Genomic DNA, 23,356 nt, shown 5'->3' on the forward strand with positions numbered 1-23,356 from the left:
GGAGTCCATGGATAGACATATCAGAATGGGAATGGGACGTGGAATTAAAATATGTGGCCACTGGGATAACCTGCATTCTCTGGTGGACAGCGCATAGGTGTTCAGCAAAACCATCTCCTGGTCTGCGTCAGGTCTCGCCAGTGTACAGAAGGCCGCACTGGGAGCACTGGATGCAGAGTATCACACCAGCAGACTCACAGGTGAAGTGTTGCCTCACCTGGACGGACTGTCTGGGGCCCTGAATGGTAGTGTGGGAGGAACCTTGGTGTTCAAGAGATGTTGAGGCCCTGGTTAAGAGTGAAAGAAGGCGTATTGTAGGTGCAGGCAAGCAGTAACAAATGAGGTGCTAATACAGTACTAGAAATGCCAGAGAAAACTTAAGAAATAAATCAGGAAGGCTTAAAGAAAGCATAAGATTCCTCTAGTAGACAAGGTGAAGGAGAATCCAAAGGGATTCTACAGGTTCGTTGGAGCAAAATGTTTGCAACGGATGAAATTGGTCCTCTGGAAATCCAGATTAGTGATCCATGTGTGCTGCCGAAACAGATGGGGGTGATTTTAAATGAATTCTTTGCATCTCAAGTGTGTCTACAAAAATGAGGCAAAGGTGCATCAACTCTCTAGACCCTGTGCAGGTTACCGAGGAGGAGTAGTTTGCTACCCTGAGGTGGTCTCTCAATCTTCATCAGGTCTCAGCGATCTACAGGAGGCCAGTCTTGCAAACTGTGTGACTCCCTCATCCTACCTCTGTACATACCACCACATTTTGTCATCAATGTTTCACACATGAAATAAAATTCAAAGCAGGAACTTTTAATAATAACAGATTGTTGTAAGTTTGACTTTTAATTGCAGGCAAATACAATATAAGCTGCTTCTAGATTCAGAATGACATATTATGCAGGCAACAGAGAATTCAGTCTATGTTCAGAGTCTTATCATTATTGTTGTGATAGCTGTGTTGTACCGGCACTTGCCCTCTGATAGGAAATAGATTCTGGGTGGTGAGAATGGACACAGTGAGCTTCTGTGTTCTACAATCGTATGAGTCTAATTCACAAACTACAGACTTATTATTTCATAAAACTTCCAAAGTCTTTCAGATTAGAGGTATTCATGACAGATAGTGCCACTAATTGTTACATTATAGACATTGACTATATTGAAGAAGCATATATTATCTATTTTTTTATTTAGATGAAGGGCACAGTAAAAGGTAATATTGGCCCAATAAGCTTCTGCTCCCAAATTACGCCATGTGATCAATTAACATATTAGCCCCTATGTCATTGGATTATGGGAGGAAACCAGAGCAAACAGAGGAAACCCATGCAGTCACAGGGAGAACGTGCATACTCCTTACAGACAGTAGCAGTATTGAAGCTGGTTTGCTGGCACTATAATGATGTTACAATTACCAAAATGCTACGATGCTACACCGAGTTATGGCCATAAAAGCTGAAGGAAATATAATGTGAATGATAATAGAATGGGTAAATGGAAGTTGCAACTAAATCTTGGTGTCTTTGTACTTCAAATACAGAAAGCAAGAAGTGGGTTCTGGAGCAGTAAGCTATTAACAAGGCAAACAGTATATTGTTGGCACTGAATACAAGAGGAATTACAAAGCAAGAATGCTTTGCTGCAGCTGTGCAGTAGTTGATGAAATGCTAGACAGAAATTTCTGTGCAAATTTCATCTCTTGACAAAGTTCTCACTGTGAACGAAGTGCGGCAAATTTTGTCCAAAATGACGCTGTGCTCTCCAGTCTGCCTGTGTTTGAGATGCTTACAAAGGTACATTCTCGAGTTTGGAAATTTATACAGTTCCCTGGAAAGAATATTCTTGCCAAGCACAGTTACCAGTACTGAGGTGAAAATTGCTTGCAATATTTTCTTTGGGGAATTAAGTTTTCATGTTACAGGCAATAAATTGAGAGTAAAATCAGAAGTCAGGTTCCAAAGTTTCCAGGCTCTATCAATCTGGATTCTTGAACCTGTGCATCTCTCTGGGGAATGGACATGATGGGCCGAGTAGGCACCTGCGGGCTGCAATGTTCATTCACGAATCTCAGATCAGTATCAGATTTCGAGGCCTGAAATGTGGCATCTTCCTGTGAATCATCTGTTGCTCTTCCTCTCACTTCATCTGAATTCTGTCTGCGATGAATCAGACATGAAACATGAAATATGCACTGAAAATGATTGATATAAATCAATTAAAGAGAAGTGTGAGTTTACAGAATAAGGAACAGATCTCCACATGATCCAAACATCATTGGCGCAACATTAATCTGATATTGCCAAACATTAAAGACTGTAACGAATGGACCCATTTAACACAGTAAACCAAGTCAACTTCCTGAGAGAAAATAGTGTGAAGATCTCCTTTGATTATACTTACCACCTTGTAACTCTGATGCGACATTCCTCTCCTTCTCTGGCCTCTGGCTCGTCCCCTTCTGTTACATCCCTGAGGCATGATCTGCTGGGATAGATTGTTATTCTTTAACTGATAGAATGTACGTTCATGTCTTCAGTAAATTGTACTCTGTAATTCATCACACATCTGTCCCCTGATAAGACCTGACCATGTTTACATTACTAACCAACGAAGCAGATATGCTCTATTGGAAAATGTTCAGCATTCAATGTTTCAAGGATTTGAAGATTTAAAGTACATTTATTATTAACGTATGTATGCAATGTACAACCCAGAGATTTGTCTTCCCACAGACAGTCAGAAAACAAAGAAAATCATGGAACCTGTTCAAAGAATAACATCAAACCACACACCACCCCCGCACCCAATGCACCCTGATGGCTGAGGGGTTCTAAATGCTGTTGAAGATGTTGATGAGTCCTGTCACACTTGTACCTTCTACCTGATGGCAGTAGCGAGACGAGAACTTGACATGGGTGGTGGGAATCCCTGACGATGGATGCTCGCATTCCATGTAGATGTGCTCAATGGCTGGTAGCACTTTACCGTGATATACTGGGCCATACGCGTTACTTTTTGGAGGATTTTCTGTTCAAAGGCACTGGTGTTTTCATACCAGGCTGTGATGCAGCCACTAAATATACTCTTAAATACACATCTATAGATGTGTGTCAAGGTTTTAGGTGTCATGCCGAATCTCAGCAAACTGCTCAAGAAGTAGAGACGCTGCTGTACGTTCACAATTGCCCTTACGTGTTGGGCCCACAACATGTCCTCTGAAATAGGAATACTGAGGAATTAAAAGCTGCTGACCCTCTGCAACTCTGATCCTCGGAAGAGTACTGTCTCATGCGGCACTGGGTTCCCTCTCTTGAAGCCTATAATCAGTAACTTGGTCTTGCAGATGTTATGTTAGGGGGTGTTGTGACTCCACACAGGAAGATTTTCAATCCACCTCCTTAATGCTGAATCACCCCACGACAGTGATGACACCAACAAACTTGAATATGGTATTGGAGCTGTGCTTAGCCACGCTTACAAATTGTAAAGCGAGTAGAGCAGGGGACTATGCACACAGCCTTGTGGTGCAACTGTGTTGATGCAGATCATGGAGAAGTTGTTGCCAATTTGAACTGATTGGGTTCTGCATGTGAGAAAATCCAGAATCCAATTGCACAAGGAGGTATTGATGCCAAGGTCTTGGAGCTTATTGATTAGCTTTCAGGGGATGATAGTTTTTCAAATGCTGCACTGTAGTCGATAAACGGAATCCTAATGTATGCATCTTTGCTGTCCAGCTGTTCTAGGATTGAGTGAAGAGCCAATGAGATGGCATCTACTGTGGACTTCTTGCTCCGGTCAGCCAAATGTAGGTAATGCAAGTTGCCTGTCAGGCAGGAGCTGATATGTTTCAACACCAACCTCTCAAAACTCAAAACGAAAACAGAACGTATTCATCAACCCCCCAAAGCCCTACCCTCCACACAAAAAAATCTAACGAAACACAACAAGGTGTAGAGGTCTACCCTTCAACACAACAAACAATGGAACCCATAGACTCCTTCTCTGGCATCAGGGAATTCCATCGCATTGGTGATTCAATTAGACAGTCAGTCGGCACTGAATCATCTCCTGCCTTCTGCATTCCCCTAGATGTTTCAATCTCCCTTGACATCTTAATACTGGATATATATTGGCCAGGATTACACAGGAGAACTCCAGAGGTAAGTAGAATGGACATCATTTGACTGCTAGGTGTCCTCAGTCAGGGAGACAGGAGTTTGACAGAAACACCACATCAGAGTACCAGTGACAGTTAACTATAAAACACACACCTTCTCCTTCTGCCTTCCCTGAGTCAGCAGTTCGGTCCATTCTGTGAATAGTGAATCCAGAATCCATCTGGTCTGACTGCTACATCCGGCATTACCAAAAGGAGATGATTGGCAGGGGAGGAGACGAGAAGGGGTAGGAGGGGATCCAGACTGGGGAATGTAAGAAGAGAGAAGGGGGATGGGAGAAAAAACACAAGGTAGATATATCAATGTTCATGCTGTCAGGCTGGAGGCTACCTAGACGGATTATGAGGTTCTGCTTCTGCACACTGAGAGTGGCCTCCTTGAGGGAGTAGCAAACACCATTGACCAACACGTCAGAATGGGAATGGGGAGAGAAATGAAAAGAGTTTGTCTCCAGAAAATCCTGTGTGGTGCAGATGGAGCAAACATGCTCAACAAAGAATTGTTCCATTTGGCATGGGACTCACTGCTGTAGAGGAGGCCATACTGGGAGCATTGGAATCAGTAGCTGACCCAACTGACTTGCAGATGAAGTGTTGTCTCAACTAGAAGGGGTGTTTGTAGCCCAGAATGGGGGTGAGGAAGAAGGTGAAGCCAGGATGGTTTGTGGCCTTGACATTGGATGCTGCTTTCTTGTTGCAGGACTCCTTAAGACTATAGGATATAGGAGCAGAAGTAGGCCATTTGGCCCATCGTGTGATCTGCCTTTCAATCATGGCTGATGTAATTCTTCCAGTCATCCCCACTCCCCTGTCTTCTCACCATAACCTTTCATGCCCTGGCTATTCAAGATCCTACCTATCTCTGCCTTAAATGCACCCAATGACTTGGCCTCCAAAGCCGCGAGTGGCAACAAATTCCACAGATTTACCACCCTCTTTCTAAAGTAATTTCTGCACATCTCTGTTTTAAATGGACGTCCTTCAATCCTGAAGTCATGCCCTCTTGTCCTAGACTCCCCTACCATGGGAAATCACTTTGCCACATCTCATCTGTTCAGGCCTTTTCACATTCTGAATGTTTCTATGAGATCCCCCTCATTCTCCCGAACTCCAGGGAATACTGCTCAAGATCTGCCAGGCATTCCTCATACAGTAAACCTACCATTCCTGGAAACATTCTCATGAATCTTCTCTGAACCCTCTCCATTGTCAATATATCACTTCTATAATAAGGAGCCCAAAACTGAACACTATACTCCAAGCGTGGTCTCTCGAGTGCCTTATAGAGCTTCAACATCACATCCCTGCTCTTACAGTCTATACCTCTAGAAATGAATGCAAACATTGCATTTGCCTTCTTCACAACTGACTCAACCTGGAGGTTAACCTCTAGGGTATCCTGCACAAGGACTCCCAAGTCCCTTTGCATCTCTGCGTTTTGAATTCTCCGTGCTCTGAATAATAATTTGCCTGTTCAAAAACTTACTTCCAGATTCGTAACATTGACGTATGATCCATTTCAATAATATAGCACTAGCTAATTTATGCACTGCAAATAAACATTACAAATAAAAAGGAGCAATATCATAAAAAAATTAATACAAATTAATAATCAAGAAATAATCTATCCGTGAGAAAATATGAAAAAATGAAAGAGAAAAAAAAGTAAATTTGAGAATAAAAAGGGAAAAAAAAGAAAGAGTATTTTATATATATATATATAAAGTACATATCCGCCATTTAAAAAAAAAATCTAATAGAATAAATGGGCAGGGAGACCTTCAATAAAACTCAAAGCCACCCAAATTGACTGAAACCATTTGTGGTTCTTAGCAGTTAAAGTTACTCAAAAGTAAACTAAATTACGCAAATAAAATCTGAGTCCACAAGAAGGCTTTTTTTTAAAAAATGGAAGTACTTATTGGCCATTTTAGAAAGTCACACCAGGTCTGGAGAGAAACCGACTAAAGCCATTAATGGTTCTCAATAGTTAAGAATATTCAAAAGTGGACTAGATCACTCAAACAAAATCTGAGTCTGCAAAAAGACTTTTAGTTTAGAAAGTGCTTATCGGCCATTTTAGAAAGTCAAACTAAGTCCAAAGACGTCGAAACGGCTGGGAGACCTTCAATGAACTTCTGGGACTCCTTGACCGACGTAAACCATTTATAGTCCCCAGTAGAAAGTGTAATTCGGACATCAATGGGATTATGGAGGGAAGGCTTGAGTCCACGATAAAATAACTCTTTCGGAACGCCTTTGAACTCAGCGTGCATCTTCAAAACCTGAGGGGCGTAGTCTTCAACGATATTAATGGTATTACCTCAGTAATCCAAATTACCTCTCCAGTGTGCCTCCATGATCATACGGTTTTTCCCCTGGTATCGATGAAAACAGAGAATAATTGGACGTGATCTAGAACCCAAAACAGCTTGAGGAACAAATATCCTGTAGGCTCTCTCTAACTCAGGTGGGATCGGAAGAATTTCTTTCCCGAAAATCTCACAAAGTAAAGAAGAGAAAAATTCAATGGGAGAACCCGTTTTGATGGCCTCTGGCAAACTGAGAATTCGTACGTTATAACGTCTGCTCCGAATTTCAAGATCCGTAATTTTGAGCGAAAGTTTGCTGTTTTGCTCTGTCAGGTTGGAGCAGACTGCTTCCAGCTGCTGAACACGATGTTTTATTTCTTCGGAAGTTAAGTTGATGCAAGATAAATGTTCAGCATGTTCATCCACTCTAGCGTTAATCTGATCCAATGTTGACTCCAACTGACTGATAGAAGCTCTAAATTCAGTCTGAGAAACAGTTAGAATTTCTTGTCGATGCTGTTCCAGGACAGAGAGAATCTCGGCAGACAGAGGTGTGGAGGCTTCATTTTCCCAGATTTAGGAATCTTTGTAGCCATTGTGAGATAGGAGTATTCGCAGGCAGATGAGAAAGACAAAAAAATTAACAAACTGAAATAAAAAAAGGGAGATACATAGTGCGGAGGTAACAAATGTAACGGAGCAAAAGATTAAAGCGACTAAACAATCGCCATCTTACCGGAAGTCCCCACTGATTCTTTCCACAACCAATCACCTAATGAGGACGGGCTCATTGGTCTCCAGCTTCTTTCTCCAGCAGGAATGAGGTACTGAAGCAGATGATAAGTTGTGATTGGTTTGAAGGGAGCAACAGGCCAGGAGGGCCAATGAAACAGCTATTGTGGCTGTTTTCTGTAATCTGACAGGAGCCAGGAGCAACGTCAGTAAGAGTTTAAAGTTCAAAGTAAATTTACTAACCAAGGAGGTATACAGTATGCCATTATATACTACCCAAGATGCATTCTCTTGGAGGCATTCACGACAAAATTAAGAAAAAATCTTACTCTGTTTTTCCTCGTCAAACTGTAGATGAGTCCAAGACCAACGACCAGTTTAACGAACAGGTATCCAGCAATTGTGATGATCCAACGGTCCGGAAGAGATCTCACTGTAAAGAAGAAAGTTACAATTCTGCATCACATTTAATGCCCAAGTAGTTCTGTCAGACATTCAGCAGAAGACGTGACTGCAAAAACAATCTGCAATAAAATAATGACAAATATTCATGGACGGACACTTTGAGAATTACTTTTAATTGTTTATGATTTTGTGTTTTATGATTTTTATCTGATCTTTGTAGATGCAGCAACTGTAACAAGATCAAGATGACTGGAAGAAATAGACCTGTTCATCATAATATTGATCATTTTCAAAGTGTATTCTGTTCTAGAAGTTTCAATGCAAATATCAATATAAACATTTGGACTGTTTTAAGTAGCACCGTGTTTCAAGAAGTAATTCAACTGTTTTACCAGGATTTTCACAATCCAGATTTACCCACTTCATTTGCATGTCAGGTGTGCAACAATAATTGTGAACAGCTTTGGACCCGTTGTCTCTGAGAGGACGTGCTGGCATTGGGGAGGGTCCAGGGGAAGCTCACAAGAATGATCCCGGAATGAAACACTTAATGTATGAGGAAAAGGTGACATCTCTCAGCCTATTCTTGCCAGAGTTTTAAAGAACGAGAGGGGAACTCATTAAGATCTACTGAATATTGAATTCCTCAGACAGAGTGAACATGGAGTAGATATTTGCAACAGTGGGAGAGAATAGAGCCAGAAAGCAGAGCCTCAGAATAGGGCACCTCTTTAGAACAATTTGAAGAGAAAGTTATTTTGCCACAGATGAACCTGAGGATTTTGTTGCCACAGATGTCTACGGAGGCATCAACGTTTACGGGCAGGAAGCAGGGTAAGGGGTTTGAGAGGGATCACATCTCAGCCAATGTCGAATGGCAGTGCAGACTCAAATGGCCAAGTGGCCCACTTCTGCTCCAATGTCTTATGGTTTTATACACAGACTCCTTTGCTCAGACACAGGAAAGCAAACCATGCTGAGTTATAGATCTGAGCAGGAAAATTCCGATTTTCTGCACATGATCTAAAACCCTCTGTACCCTGCATTTCTCCTGTCTGTCTGGTTGCCTCTTCAACAATGTTGCTACCAAATTTCCATCAGTGGATTCCAGGCGAATTCGTCTCTGTGACCATGAACTTTCCACCCAACTCACTTTGAACACTATTTTAATGAGCTCCAGCCAAACAGCCCCCCACCCATTCAACCCAGCCTTGATGAACAGCACCCCACAAATTTAACCCTTGTCTCGATGCACAGCACCCCACCCACTTAACCCTCATCTCGATGCACAGCACCCCACCCATTTAACCCAGAATTGATACACAGCACCCCACCCACTTAACCCTAGTCTCGATGAGCAGCACCCCACAAATTTAACCCTTGTCTCGACGCACAGCTCCCCACACACTTAACCCAGCCTTGATAAACAGCACCCCACAAATCTAACCCTTATCTCGATGCACTGCACCCCACCCATTTAACCCAGCTTCGATACACTGCACCCTACCCATTTAACCCAGAATTGCTGCACAGCACCCCACCCACTTAACCCTAGTCTCGATGCACAGCACCCCACCCACTTAACCCTAGTCTCGATGTGCAGCAACCCACAAATTTAACGCTTGTCTCGACGCACAGCTCCCCACCTATTTAACCCAAGCCCAATCTCAGGGCAACTTATGATGACCAATAAACCTATTAACCAATATGTCTTTGGATAGTGGATGAAAATACATCACTCAGGAAACCCATGTGGTCATGGGGAGCTCGTATAAACTCCTTCTGTCGGTGCTGGAATTGAATTCCACTCCGGCTCTGAGTAGTAATACTGTTACACTATCTACCACACCATCAGTATCTGTAATATCTATCCTGGAAAAAAATCTATGACAGTCTGCGATTCTCATAATTTTTATACATTTCTATCAGTTCATCCTAGAAGCTTAGGGATCTTGCATCACTCCCTCCTCCCCTTTCCTCCCAACACCTCAGGAACTCTGACGTATCTGTGCTTCCCTCAGACTCATTTGGTGGTTTCAGGAGCCAAATTGTCTATAAACCCGTATACCTTTGTGCTTAAAATGCTAGAAGGGTCTATTCTGCACTGTATCACAATAAATAAATAAAAGTATTTATGACACCATTCCTGGAGTATTGTGAGGAGTGGAGTTCCCACTAACTGACCAAAAGGAGCCATCATCACCCTATGGGATGGATTGCAAAAGAGAGAGAGATTGTGAGGAGTATTGATCTCATTAACTTTCACGGGGCTGATATCCGAATACCTAGTTTGCATCAATGAGGAAAGACTGGGTAGTTTAGATATGTATCCACCAGAGTTTAGAAGACAGGGTGGTGATGAATTGATGACATAGGAGATGCAGAATGACACAGATGAAGAAGCAGATAATTTATTTGGAGTCAATACAATATGTTATGTTTTCTCAGAACACATAGGGTTTGAATTAATGGAATTTTCTGGAATAGATGTCTGGGAGAATGTGGAACTTATTGAAACAGACCTATGGGAGAATATAACAGTGATAATAAAACTGATTCTGATTCTGAATCGTTAACTTGGATTGGTTAAGAGATGTTCCACATCTCTCTCAACAGGAAGGAAGTCATTTAATCCCATGAATGTGTGGCAGCTCTCAGAACAATCCCATTCCCCACTTATTCCCCAGTATCCGATCCTACCTTACCTGCCCACAAGCATGACCTGACAATACTCCCAATGGTCATCAGTAAAAATCGTCACTTCCAGAGGCAAATCAGCCTGACGTCTCGCATACCATTGTGATGCCAAAAGCCCTCACAGTCACAGGGAGAACTTTAGGATTGATCCACAGCATGGAAATAGACGGTCACTGCTGCCTCATCGTGAAATTCAGAACACTGGGAAAAACTCGAGATGCTTACCTCTGAATTCCAGATTATATGGTACTGAAAGTTGGAGTGTTTTCTGATCAAAAACACCACATGTCCATTTCCCTCTGCCTCTGTCAGCTTTTTGTATGATCAGACTCAGTGATTTCTCTTCCCCACTCAGTGCCTTTTCTCCAACAGTTTCACCGTCTCCATTGATCCAAACCAGTCTCGTTGATGCAGTGACGTCAGACACAGAGCAGCTCAGGGTAACGGTGTCTCCCTCAGTCACTGTATCAGACGGTTCAGCTGTGACTGTGGAAGCAAGAAAAACATTATGGGTCTCCTTAAAAACAGGAGTGACATTTTGCACAAAAGAAAAATGCAGTGAATTTGGGAAATCTGTTGTCACACGTTCTCTCTCCTACCTTTAACCGTGCTTAGTGTGATAGTCATAAATGTAATAGTTTCCAGTCTACAGGTGTACTCTCCTGCATCCTCAAACACCACAGGAAAAACCCTCATTCTGAAATTCCAGCCGTTAAAAGGTGTCTTTGTGAGCATCAGTCGATTCACAAAGTGACTCTCACTGACATTCATGGGCTGAGATTTAAATGCTGTTGCAATTGTTTTCCATGAACTTTGATGAAGATCTGACAGCCAAGTCCAGGCAGCATTGTTGTAATTTTCAGTATTGCTGTAACACATGAGGTGAAATTCACTGTGATCCATAACTGAGCGATACAGTGTGTAATGTTTATTATGTGGACCTGCATGAAAGAGAGGAGAACTCATTAAAATGTTATAATGCCATTCGGGAGTGAGTAATGAGAAGCCACCATCAAACCATCAGATATAGCAGCAATGTTAGGCCATTCAGCCCATCGAGTCTGCTCTGTTACTACACCATGGCTGATTCATTATCCATCTCAACTCCATTCTTCTGCCTTCCCCTGTTAACCTTGGATGCCCTGACTAACTGTGAACCCATCAAACACCACTTTAAATTAACTTTACAGATCCCTCACCCTCTGGCTAAGGATTCATCACACTCTTCATCTCTAAATGGATGACCTTCTATTCTGAGCTGTGCTCTCTGATATTAGACTCTCCCACTATTAGAAACATCCTCTCTGCATCCACTTTGTTCAGCCCTTACAAACTTCAATAGGCTTCAATGAGACCTCCCTCATTGTTCTAAACTCCAGAGAGGAAAGGCCTCGAGCCATCAGTTATGCCTCATTCTTAACCCTTTCATTCCCAGAGTCATTCTCATGACATTCCTCTGGACCCGCTCCAAAGCCAGAACATTCTTTCTGAGATAAGAAGCCCAAAGCTGCTCACCATTCTCCAAATCCAGTCTGAATAATGTCTTATAAAGCCTTGACATCCTTGCATTTATACTCCTTTCAAAATGATTACTAACATTGCATTTATTTTCCTTACCACTTAATCAACCTGAAAGCTAACCTTTAGGGAATCCTGCACGAGGAATACTGAGCCTCTTTTTACTGATAATTTTTGAATTTTGTCCCTATTTAGAAAATAGCCCATTCTCCAAATTTGTTTAAGACACATATTCAGCTGCAGCTTCTGAATGGACCTCACGTGCTTTCAACATCTTATTAGTCCACACATGGGATTTGATTCCTGCTGCAGCCGAGTCTGCGGCGAAAGCTGGATTCACATCAAATATGATAGAGCTTTGGTGGGAAGGGTCACTGAAAGAGAGAATGGTTTGCTGTTCAATGTTGCTCTGTGAACTGGGACCCAGTGCTGAGAGTGTGTAGGAAGTACTGGTGGATGTCATGTGGACTCCTCCTTCTCTGTAACACTTTGACATGAGTAACACTTTAATATCCACCACTGCAGTTGAACAATTACAGTACCTAATCATGATTAAGATTGGTCTTAGTCGCAGGGTTGGAGAATGTAGTGCTGACATATTAATTGACCTGCTGGAATGAACTGTATAATCCCATCAAAACTACTGAAGTGAGAATGCTGTACTTGGACTACAGTTCAGCATTCAATACCATAATTCCCTCAAGTCTCTGCCTCATGTAACTGGATCCAGGAGTTCCTGTCAGATCGCCAGCAGGTGGTAAGAGTGGACTCCCTCACCTCTGCCACTCTGAGCCACAAAACGAGTGCCCCTCAAGACTGTGTCCTAAGCCCGTTCCTTTACTCACTGTATACCCGTGACTGTATTACTGTTGATTAATCTGCTAATTAAATTTGCTGATGACACTACACTGAGTGGGTGTAATCTCAAATAATAGCGAAGCAGCGTACAGAGAAGTCATTACCCTGACACAGTAGTGTCAAGAAAATGACCTCTCCCTCAATGTGGCAGAAACAAAGGAGCTGGTTGTGGACTACAGGAGGAATGGAGACAGGCTAACCCCTATTGATATCAATAGACCTGGGCTTGAGAGGGGCAACAGCTTTAAGTTCCTGGACATAAACATCACCGAGGATCTCACATGTTCTGTACAAACTGGCTGTTTGGTGAAAAACACATAACAGCAAATCCCAAGAACTTCCTATAGGGGCACAATTGAGAGCACCCTGACTGGCTGCATCACTGCCTGGTATGGGAACAGTACTTCCCACAATCGTAGGATTCTGCAGAGAGTGGTGTGGACAGCCCAGCACATCTGTAGATGTGAACTTCCACCTGTTGAGGACATTCACAAAAATAGGAATGTAAAAGGGCCTGAATGACTATTGAGGACTCAAGTCACCCCAACCACCAACAGTTCAGGCTACTACCATCCAGGAAATAGTACCGCAGTATAAAAGCCAGAACCAACAGTCTCTGGTACAGCTTCTTCCAAAAGGCCATCAGAATGGCTAGTTCATTCTGATACAATTCTATTTCAATGTTCTATTGACTGCTCTGTTGTATATACTATGTACTATAAACTACTATAAATTGCAAATTGTACATTTAGACAGAAATGTAACGTAAAGACTTTAACTCCTCAAGTACATGAAGGACATAAGAAATAAAGTCAATTCAATTCAATTCAACTTGTAATGATGTAATTTGAAATTGTTCCCACCACAGATTTGCCTCTCTTGATCTATGTATTATTTTCCTCAATGTCCTCTCATTGCGTGATCTCAGTCACAGGGTTAAATGGTGGGGAATCAAATCCTTCGGTTCAACTCTTCCACACGGAACAAGTTATTACACAAATGAGATGATCTTAGATTGGCATGGACTAGATGGTGCTTAAGAGCCGGTTTCCATGATCTACGACTCCGTGGTTTTCAGACTGCCGATGTCTCCTCCTTCATACTGTTGATACCACTGTTCTCTGGCCTGAATTCACTAATTTTCATGTCCTCTGCATGGTAAATACTGCTGAGTATCCACAAAGACCTGGCCATGATCTCTTCCTGTGCTACTTTTAACAATCTTCTACCAGACAGATACATTCCAGACCAAAACCTACAGTCAGGTAACAGCACTTACCCATGTCTACAGTAAAATCTGCTTTGCTTGTACCAACAACGTTTCCATTTTCCCGCACTTCACACTGATACAACTCCACATCCTCCACTGTAACGTGTCGGACCATCAGATAGATGGTGTTATTCAGCCGGATCTGATCAGTGTTTCTCCTGCTCTGCTGTGATGAGCCCACTGGTCTCCAGTGGAGACTGACGGTATCTGGGAGTCTGGAGATGGTACAGCTGAGGGTGACGTCACTGTCCTTCAGAGGTGATCGTGGATTTGCTACAACTGTGAGAAATAAGACCATAAGACAAAGTGACACAGGAGCAGAATTAGACCAAGTTGCCGTTTGTATCTGCTCTGCCATTCCAACATGGTTGATTTATTTCCTTTTGTGAGGCCTTTTACCTCTCTTGTCCCTGTAACCTTTCACACCAACTAATCATGAACCTATTACCCTTTAAATATATCCATTAACATGATCTCCACAGCCACCTGTGCCAATGAATTCCATAGATTCTGCACCCTCTGGCTAAAGAAATTCCTCCTCATCTCTGTTCCACGGGACATTCTTGTCATCTGAGGCTGTGCCCTCTGGTCCTATACTCACCCATTATCAGAAACATCATCTGCATATCCAATCTATCTCAAATTTTCAATCTTTGGTGCGTATACTGAATGAGCGGAGTGAGTAGTAGCATGCCCAATGATTGTGTTCAAACTGACCTTAGGATGTGACTATGATCAATTCTTGTGTCCTGCTGCAGGACAGAGAGAGGATTAAACACTTTACCCCCCCCCCACCTCCTGAATCTGATGGAATGTCAGGGTTCAGTTTAGGGTCACACAGTTGGGCCACTATCTGTTGATGCCAACCATGGGGTGGTGCCCTGACACAGAGACTGGTGTTGATGTCTCACAGCTCCAGTGACCCTGAATCAATCTTGACCCATGGTTTGTCCTGAAATGGCATCTTCTCCCTGAAATCCTGTGGCTTTCATTCAGGTGACCTTCCCTTATCCCAAACACAGGATGGTTGGTTGTATGAGTAATGGACTAGTCCAGTCGGACTCCATCTTTGGATTACTGGCATACTTCATTAAGACCCCCCATTGTGTAAAATGATACAGTATGCACAAAACAAGCATCAAATTGGTGACAAGCTCAGAAATAGTTTAAATCTCTGAAGTCCCAAAATGCACCTTATCAGAGTTCCATTTACTGAGCCTCCATGAGGAACAGCTCTTTCGGAGAGAATGGGTCTCCAAATGCCCGCCCGGACGTTCATTTCCTCCTGAAGATGATGTAATCAGACCATCAGAGGGTTTTTAAATTGCCCCCATACAAGGGTGAGTCACCTGTCAGTTTATTTTGTTGAGTGGCACCTAAATAGACAGAACTTAGTCCATTTAGGAGAAATAAGCTGTGCAAATAAGCAGAGAATACAAATCTCACATGATCCCTATAAAACTTTCAGTACTGGAAAGTGAATTATTCATGAAGAAAATTTTTTTTTCACACTTTTCAAATCGTTGTCCCATTTACCTTCGATCCCAAAAATTTCATATTGTTCCAAGGTTTCATAACTGGGCTCTCTTTGCACCAAGATAATAGATCCTGCAAATTTAAATGTGGGACGAGTAATTATCAGATCAACGGTACCAGCTATATCGATCATAGCATGAAAGATGCCAATGTATACGAAGTTACTTTCCCAACGTGGGGTCCACCCTCTGGATCCTTCTTTATAAAATGTCACAAGTCGATGTGTGCCTTGAATGTGGCTTGGTTTCCAATCCCAGCCAACAGGACCATTTCCAGGAATGTCTGGTCCAGTGAACACAATTTGATCTATCTCCTTAAAAATATAAAAATATTTTGGATTTTCTGTTCAAAAAAGAGAAACAATAAAATTGTTACAGCATGAAATCACAAATGCTTCATTCTACTTCACTTCATATTAGAGTTCCATTAATGCAGTGTTAGTATTTTATCAGTTGATACAACATAGCCACCAACACAATTAAAATCCAAGCTGTCGGAGGGCTGATGATGGAGTTCTGTGCTGTAGGATGGGTGGTGAGGGAACTCCACACAGTGGGATGGGTGGTGAGGGAACTCCACACAGTGGGATGGGTGGTGAGGGAACTCCACACCGTGGGATGGGTGGTGAGGGAACTCCACACAGTAGGATGGGTGGTGAGGGAACTCCACACAGTGGGATGGGTAGTGAGGGAACTCCACACTGTGGGATGGGTGGAGAGGGAACTCTACACTGTGGGATGCATTGTGAGGGAACTCCACACAGTGGGATGGGTGGTGAGGGAACTCCACACTGTGGGATGGGTGGTGAGGGAACTCCACACAGTGGGATGGGTGGTCAGGGAACTCCACACTGTGGGATGGGTGGTGAGGGAACTCCACACTGTGGGATGGGTGGAGAGGGAACTCCACACTGGGTTGGGTAGTGAGGGAACTCCACACTGTGGGATGGGTGGTGAGGGAACTCCACACAGTGGGATGGGTGGTGAGGGAATTCCACACAGTGGGATGGGTGGTGAGGGATCTCCACACTGTGGGATGGGTGGAGAGGGAACTCTACACTGTGGGATGGGTGGTGAGGGAACTCCACACCGTGGGATAGGTGGTGAGGGAACTCCACACTGTGGGATGGGTAGTGAGGGAATTCCACACAGTGGGATGGGTGGTGAGGGATCTCCACACTGTGGGATGGGTGGAGAGGGAACTCTACACTGTGGGATGGGTGGTGAGGGAACTCCACACTGTGGGATAGGTGGTGAGGGAACTCCACACTGTGGGATGGGTAGTGAGGGAACTCCACACCGTGGGATGGGTGGTGAGGGAACTCCACACCGTGGGATGGGTGGTGAGGGAACTCCACACAGTGGGATGGGTGGTGAGGGAACTCCACACTGTGGGTAGGGTGGAGAGGGCTGTCCATGCTGTGGGAGGGGTGTTGACAGAACCAAGTTATGTGAGGGGTGGTGAAGGGATTCTGCATGTGGGAGGGTTGGTGAGGGAATTCCATGTTGTGGGAGGGGTTGTGGAGGACCTGCATGCTGTGGGATATGGTGGTAAAAGAACTCTGTACTATGGGAGGGGTGGTGAGAGAACTCCATGCTATGGGATGGGTGGGGAGGAAGCTCCACACTGTGTTAGGAGTGGTGAGAAAACTCCACACTGTGGAAGATGTGGTGAGGGAAATCAATGCTGTGGGATGTGTGCTGAGGGAGTTCACACTGTGGGAGGTGGTTAGGGAGCGATGGAGCTTTGTTAAGCTCCCTTCCACACAGTTCATGCAAATGTTTCAGCACTACGAGGCAGTACATGAAAAAGCAATAACAGAATGCAGAATTAAGTGTTACAGTAACAAAGAAAGTGTAGTGTAGGCAAAGCCATGATGAGGTGGATTGTGAGGTCAAGAATCTATCTTATTGTACAAGAAATCCATTGAATTGTTATCAGCAGCAGAACAGAAGCTTTCATTCAGCCTGGTGATAAATGCTTTCAGACTTTGGTATCTTCTGCCCAATGGGATTGGAGAGAAAAGTGAATGTTCAGGATGGGAGGAGTCTTTGATTATATTGCCCACTTTACCAAGGTAGCATCTATTACAAATACAAATGGGCAATTATACTGTATGTTCAATGTTGTCCTGACTACAGTCACATATCATTGAAAAAAAAACAATTGAAATTGAAAAGGGATGATACACAAAATTTACTTTGATTGCTCATCTACAGGGCTCAGTATTACTGTGGAGAGGAGGGTAAGAGAAATTGGCAGTGGATATGCTGGTGACACGAGCTGTGTGATCTTGCTGCTCAACTGAGTGTGCTGCTGGCATCGTCCGCAAGGTGGAGAGCAATGGATCCTCAATGGAGGCCGCCAGTGGCAGCAGCGACATGTCATGTGACGCTCTGCTTCAGTGGACAATGCTACCTATGGGACTTTCTCTTGGCTAAATTTGCTAGACCTCTGCTTGGTGCAGATTTCCTGTGCACCAAAGGAGTGTTTGTAGATCTATAGAACTGGTGGTCTGTGGACAGAAAGGACTTTGAGTTATTAACCTGAACCCCAGAACGTTCTCCAAGACAATTCTGTCTAGAACATGCACAGAGAGGGCACAGTTTTAAGGTGCTTGGAAGTAGGTACTGAGGAGATGTCGGGGGTAAGTTTTTTTATGCAGAGATTGGTGAGTCCGTGAAATGGGCTGCCAGCAATGTTGGTGGAGGCAGATACGACATGGTCTTTTAAGAGACAACTGGATAGGTACATGGAGCTTAGAAAATTAGAGGACTATCATTAACCCTAGATAATTTCTATAATTAGGACATGTTCAGTACAGCTTTGAGTGCCAAAGGGCCTGTATTGTGAAGTAGGCTTTCTGTGTTTCTATGCACCACCATATGTGAATTCACTCTCTTGCTGAGCAAATTTGGAAACTTCTACAAACCCACAATTTCCACTACCGTCACAAAGCATGGGATTAGGCAGCACATTTCCACAAATGCCTCATCAGTCCATGCCCGTCCATGTTGACAGGCTCTGAAAAGCTGGCCAGCATAAAAGCTGAGACAGTTAACATGAGAATTCTTAGCATTGTACATGGGTCGAATAGCCCTCGGGCTTCACCTCCCGACATGGTCCCTAAGCCCGATGGTAGTTGCCATCCATGTCGTCATGACCACCATCATAATGAAGCCACCACCCCCAATTATTAACCAGACCCACATATTCAAGATTTTTCAGCATGTTTAGTCATTAAGATGAAATTCTCTAAAGAGGACTTAGTCAGGAGCTACCATCCAGTGCCTATATGTGGAGAGAATATTCGCCAAACTGCATGTTTATAACCCCTCTGGCCTATTTGTCTTTCTGTGCTTGCCACTGGGGCTGAACATGCCACGCCTAATGAAGTTCATGTTAAAATTTTCAGATGTTCTTCTTCTTTACTGAGATGACATTCTTGTCGGCAGCTTCAGCCAACATTGTATGATTATTAATTCTGCCAAATGCCAGTTCTTGTTGTCTACTATCAACTTTCTTGGCCACCACATAAACACAGAAGTTGCGACCCCAGCTATGAAAAGACACCACTATTATAGACTTCCTCTTCTCCACACTACTGAAGCATAGAAAGAATTCTTATTATGATGAATTTCTATCACCATTGAATTCCATGAGCTGCAGAATTTTAACTCCCCTTGAAAAGTACCATTGAAGGCAGTGCCCTGATCGCGTTCTTGATTGAACGATGGACTTGATCAAAGCTTTTGACGATACCAAACAAGCTCTTTCGAGCATGACTCAACTGGTGCATCTGCTAGCCAATGACCTACAGCCATCACTGCTGACGCTTCAGTCTCTGCTGTGTGTGCTGTGCATGAACAGTTGGTTCGAGGAGTGTAGTAGACGTTTGCGTTCTTCAGCTGGATTCTCCGTCCCTCTGAGGGACGTTTGTCAGTGAGCTCCATGGCCGACATCTGACCATCTGTCAATTTTGTTTTCCACTGGAGGGTCGGCAGTTTAAGGTGTTCAATGAGCTCCGATGCTTTATGTACGCAATGGCCAAAACATCAGACCACTGGTCAGCATGGCAGCAATGCTACCTGGTCTGCATTCTGGACATTATGATTGACATACAGCACACTGAGGTGAAAAGTAATGCTGTGGCTGAATGCCTCTCATGACCCGCCGTTGATGCTATACACATCAGGATTGACTGAGCTGGCATGGCATTCAACCAAGCTTAGAGACTTAGGTCCTGACGAAAGGTCTCAGCCTGAAACATCAGCTGTATTTCTACCTATAGATGCTGCCTGGGCTGCTGTGTTCCACCAGCATTTTGTGTGTGTTGCTTGATTCAGAGGCTTACAGGATAGGGGTCAGGTGCTGAAGCGACACCAGAGTTTCTCTCCTGTGTGATGTCTCAACTGGTTGCCCTCACCCCATAGTGCCTGCAAACTGGAGGCAGACTGTTTATAACTCCATTCACAGCCTCTCCCAACTTGGAGAGAAGGCTTCACAGAAACTGGTTGCTATAAACTTTGTGTGGCATGGCCTTAGGAAGGATGTGCGAGACTGGAGTGCAGCCTATATTGTGTGCCATTGGGTAAAGATTACATGTCATGTGTAGGCAAAATCAAAGTCTTTTGACATCCCAGAGAGACACTTGGGCAACATTAACGTGGGCCTGGTTAGTCCTCTCACCACCCACTATTGTAGTTCCACACATCTCCTTACCATGGTGGACCACACCACCAGTTGGCTACAGGTTTTCTCTGGAGCATCAGTGATGGCAGCAGACATGGCTCAGGCATTCAACAATACCTCGGTCATGCAGATCAGGGCCCCATCCTATACTTCTTCTGACCACAGTCCCCAAATCACGCCCAACCTCTGAGCTGCAGTGGTCCAGAAGCTCGATGTTAAATTACATCACAACATAACGCAGCACTCGCAACCCAATGGCCCGTGTGAGCAGTTTCAGTATTCCTTAAAGACAGCCGCAGTAGATCAGCCAACATCATCAACAAGCCCACCCTCTCCAGGCATTGTCCATTTTCCCTTTCCCATTGGACAGAGGATCCATTGTACTGAAAGCACGTATCAACAGGCTCTGGGACTGCTTCTATCTCACTGTTATAAGAATGTTCAATTGCTTCCAAGTGTGATTAGCTGGACTCTCTATGTGAGTTCAACTCGTTCAAGTATTGCACCTGATTGACACCTGCACTGAACTTTCTCTGCTGCTGTACACTTTACTCTGCAATTTGTTTCTGTTTCTCCAGGTACCACCTCGACACACAGTATAATGAATTGGTCTGTATGAATAGCATGTAAAATAAGATTACCACTCCACATATGATAAGCCAACACTGATAAAAACACTTTTGACTGAAGAGTATCTTCAGTAATTAACACCGATTCTGAAAAAAGTAACTGCAAACATTCCATATCTTTTACACTTTCAGATATGTGTCACATGTCAAGTATTCAGTCGTTGAAATAGATGAACCATTAAAGTTATGGAATACAGACAGGGAACAAGACTGGAAAACAAATTCGACAACTGTACAATTCCTGGTAAAGTTGCTGAGATGCTGTTTGTGTTGTGGAAGCTGAAAGCATTTTTACACAAATTGTAAAGTGTGGTGTTGTGGACATAAAGAACACATTCCAGAATAACCAGTGTATGACTTCAAGAAATTCAAAGTTCAAAGTGAAATATATTATCAGAGTACATACATGTCAGCACAAACAACCCAGAGATTTTTTTTTTCTGTGTGCATTCATAGCAAATCTATAGAACAGTAACTGTAAACAGGATCAATGGACAACACACTGTGTAAATGCAGTTATAAATAAATAGCAATAAATAATGAGCATGAAATAGAAAGAAATAGAGCCTTTTTGTTCAATATGTAATAATAAAAAGAATTGAAGCTGCAGTAGGCCATTCAGCCCATCATTCCTGCTCTATCATTCAACAAGATCATGTCTGACCTGATCCTCAGCACCAATTTCTTTTACTGACCCCATTTTCCATAATTCCTTGAACATCCAGAATGCTATTGATCTCTGTACTTGTTCTGACACAGTGTACACAGCTCCATACAACTGAAAATCCTGAACAATTACTAGTATACGAAAAAGATCTTTATTTTTTCACTTTTCTTGACCTGACTCGAGTCACCCCAGAATTTTGTATGTTTTGGTAAGATTGTCTTGCACTCTTTTAACCGCTGAATAATTCAGTTCTATTCCACTTCACCTGTTTTGTTGAACAATATCCGTAGCACCTCAATTAGAACCATAGAACATTACAGCACAGAAACAGGCCTTTTGGCCCTTCTTGGCTGTGCCGAACCATTTTTCTGCCTAATCCCACTGACCTGCACCTGGACCATATCCCTCCAAACCCCTCTGATCCATATAACTGTCCAAGTTTTTCTTAAATGTTAAACGTGAGCTCTCATTTACATCTTCTGGCAGCTTATTCCACTCTCCCATCACTCTCGGTGTGAAGAAGCCCCCTCTAATGTTCCCTTTAAACTTTTCCCCCTTCACCCTTAACCTATGTCCTCTGTTTTTTTTTCTCCCCTAACCTCAGTGGAAAAAGCCTGCTTGCATTCATTCTATCTATACCCATCATAATTTTATATACTTCAATCAAATCTCCCCTCATTCTTCTACGCTCTAAGGAATAAAGTCCTATCCTATTCAACCCTTCTCTGTAACTCAGTTTATCAAATCCCGGCAACATCCTTGTAAACCTTCTCTGCAGTCTTTCAACCTCATTAATATCCTTCCTGTAATTTGGTGACCAAAACTGCACACAATACTCCAAATTCAGTCTCACCAATGCCTTATACAACCTCACCATAACATTCCAACTCTTGTATTCCATACTTTGATTTATAAAGGCCAATGTACCAAAAGCTCACTTTACTACTCTACCTACCTGTGACACTACTTTTAGGGAATTTTGGATCTGTATTCCCAGATCCCTCTGTTGTACTGCACTCCTCAGTGCCCTGCCATTTACCTTGTATGTTCTCCCTTGGTTTGTCCTTCCAAAGTGCAATTGTTGGAATATCCTTGGTGCACATCTCCATGTTACACCCAGTACCATCTGAATCATTTTCCTTTAACTTGTTGTATACATATTTACTGAAGAAACAGCTAAAAGTCCAGACAAAGCAGATCCAGAGTTGCATCTGATAAGTATATGCACTGAAAATGCAGAAAACAACGGTGACGAATCGGTGAACTAAAGTACTTACTTTGGGTGAAACCAGACTGAAGAAGCGAAACAAATAAACTGAACATCAGAAGAGAAGACATTTTGCTGCAGCCAGTTTGAAACTTCATTTCACAAATTCCATCCCTTTCCCTGTCAGAGTGAAACAAATTCTGAAACATGTCGATCCAGACTCCTGAAATGACCTGAAGTAAATCTGGAGCGTATTTAATCAATGTTTTATCACCTCTGAGTCTGAAGGAAAGAAAAACTGAGTATTTTCCTCATTCCGGTTGTAAACAGTAACTGATCACAGACACATCCTCTTCCTGTCACAATACAGATGATGATTACGCTTTTCATTTCCAAAGAAAATGATAACATTGTTTTGGTTCCTCTTTCAGTTCTGAGAGTAGTAAATAATAGCACAGTTGTAAAAATGTTCACGAAATGTTATAATTTGCATTGGTCAGGAATTAATCAAATTGATATAACTAAGGTTATGAAGTCAGAGAAATTATTATATTCTTATGTCTGCTCATGTGTTGATCACATCTACACGGTAGCATCATGTACTGGAATGAGCAGCAGAAAATTCCAACAAAACCTGCTGACAGTCGACA

The 23,356-nt window shown here is 43.0% G+C and overlaps 1 protein-coding gene across 1 annotated transcript; it reads right to left on the bottom strand.

Annotated features, from left to right (window-relative positions):
- Positions 1 to 838: 838 nt before the first annotated feature.
- On the bottom strand, positions 839 to 22,873 carry LOC132405177 (uncharacterized). Its single transcript, XM_059989875.1, has 8 exons — positions 22,777 to 22,873; positions 15,512 to 15,853; positions 13,985 to 14,254; positions 10,929 to 11,270; positions 10,555 to 10,815; positions 7,557 to 7,660; positions 2,404 to 2,484; positions 839 to 2,159 (listed from the first exon to the last, which is right to left on the bottom strand). Exons 1-8 carry the CDS (start codon positions 22,862 to 22,864, stop codon positions 2,145 to 2,147), a joined length of 1,503 nt encoding a protein of 500 aa, XP_059845858.1. The 5' UTR covers positions 22,865 to 22,873; the 3' UTR covers positions 839 to 2,144.
- Between the last annotated feature and the right edge of the window lie 483 nt (positions 22,874 to 23,356).

The sequence above is a fragment of the Hypanus sabinus genome, chromosome 15, assembly GCF_030144855.1.
Source record: "Hypanus sabinus isolate sHypSab1 chromosome 15, sHypSab1.hap1, whole genome shotgun sequence".
In the NCBI taxonomy this organism is placed as follows: domain Eukaryota; kingdom Metazoa; phylum Chordata; class Chondrichthyes; order Myliobatiformes; family Dasyatidae; genus Hypanus; species Hypanus sabinus.

Excerpts from the sequence above, each read along its gene's own strand:
- LOC132405177 (XM_059989875.1), bottom strand. The coding sequence starts at position 22,864 with ATGAAGTTTCAAACTGGCTGCAGCAAAATGTCTTCTCTTCTGATGTTC. Across the intron at positions 14,255-15,511 it reads TGAAATTTTTGGGATCGAAG|TTGTAGCAAATCCACGATCA; the intron begins GTAAATGGGACA and ends TATTTCTCACAG. Across the intron at positions 10,816-10,928 it reads CACACTAAGCACGGTTAAAG|TCACAGCTGAACCGTCTGAT; the intron begins GTAGGAGAGAGA and ends TTGCTTCCACAG.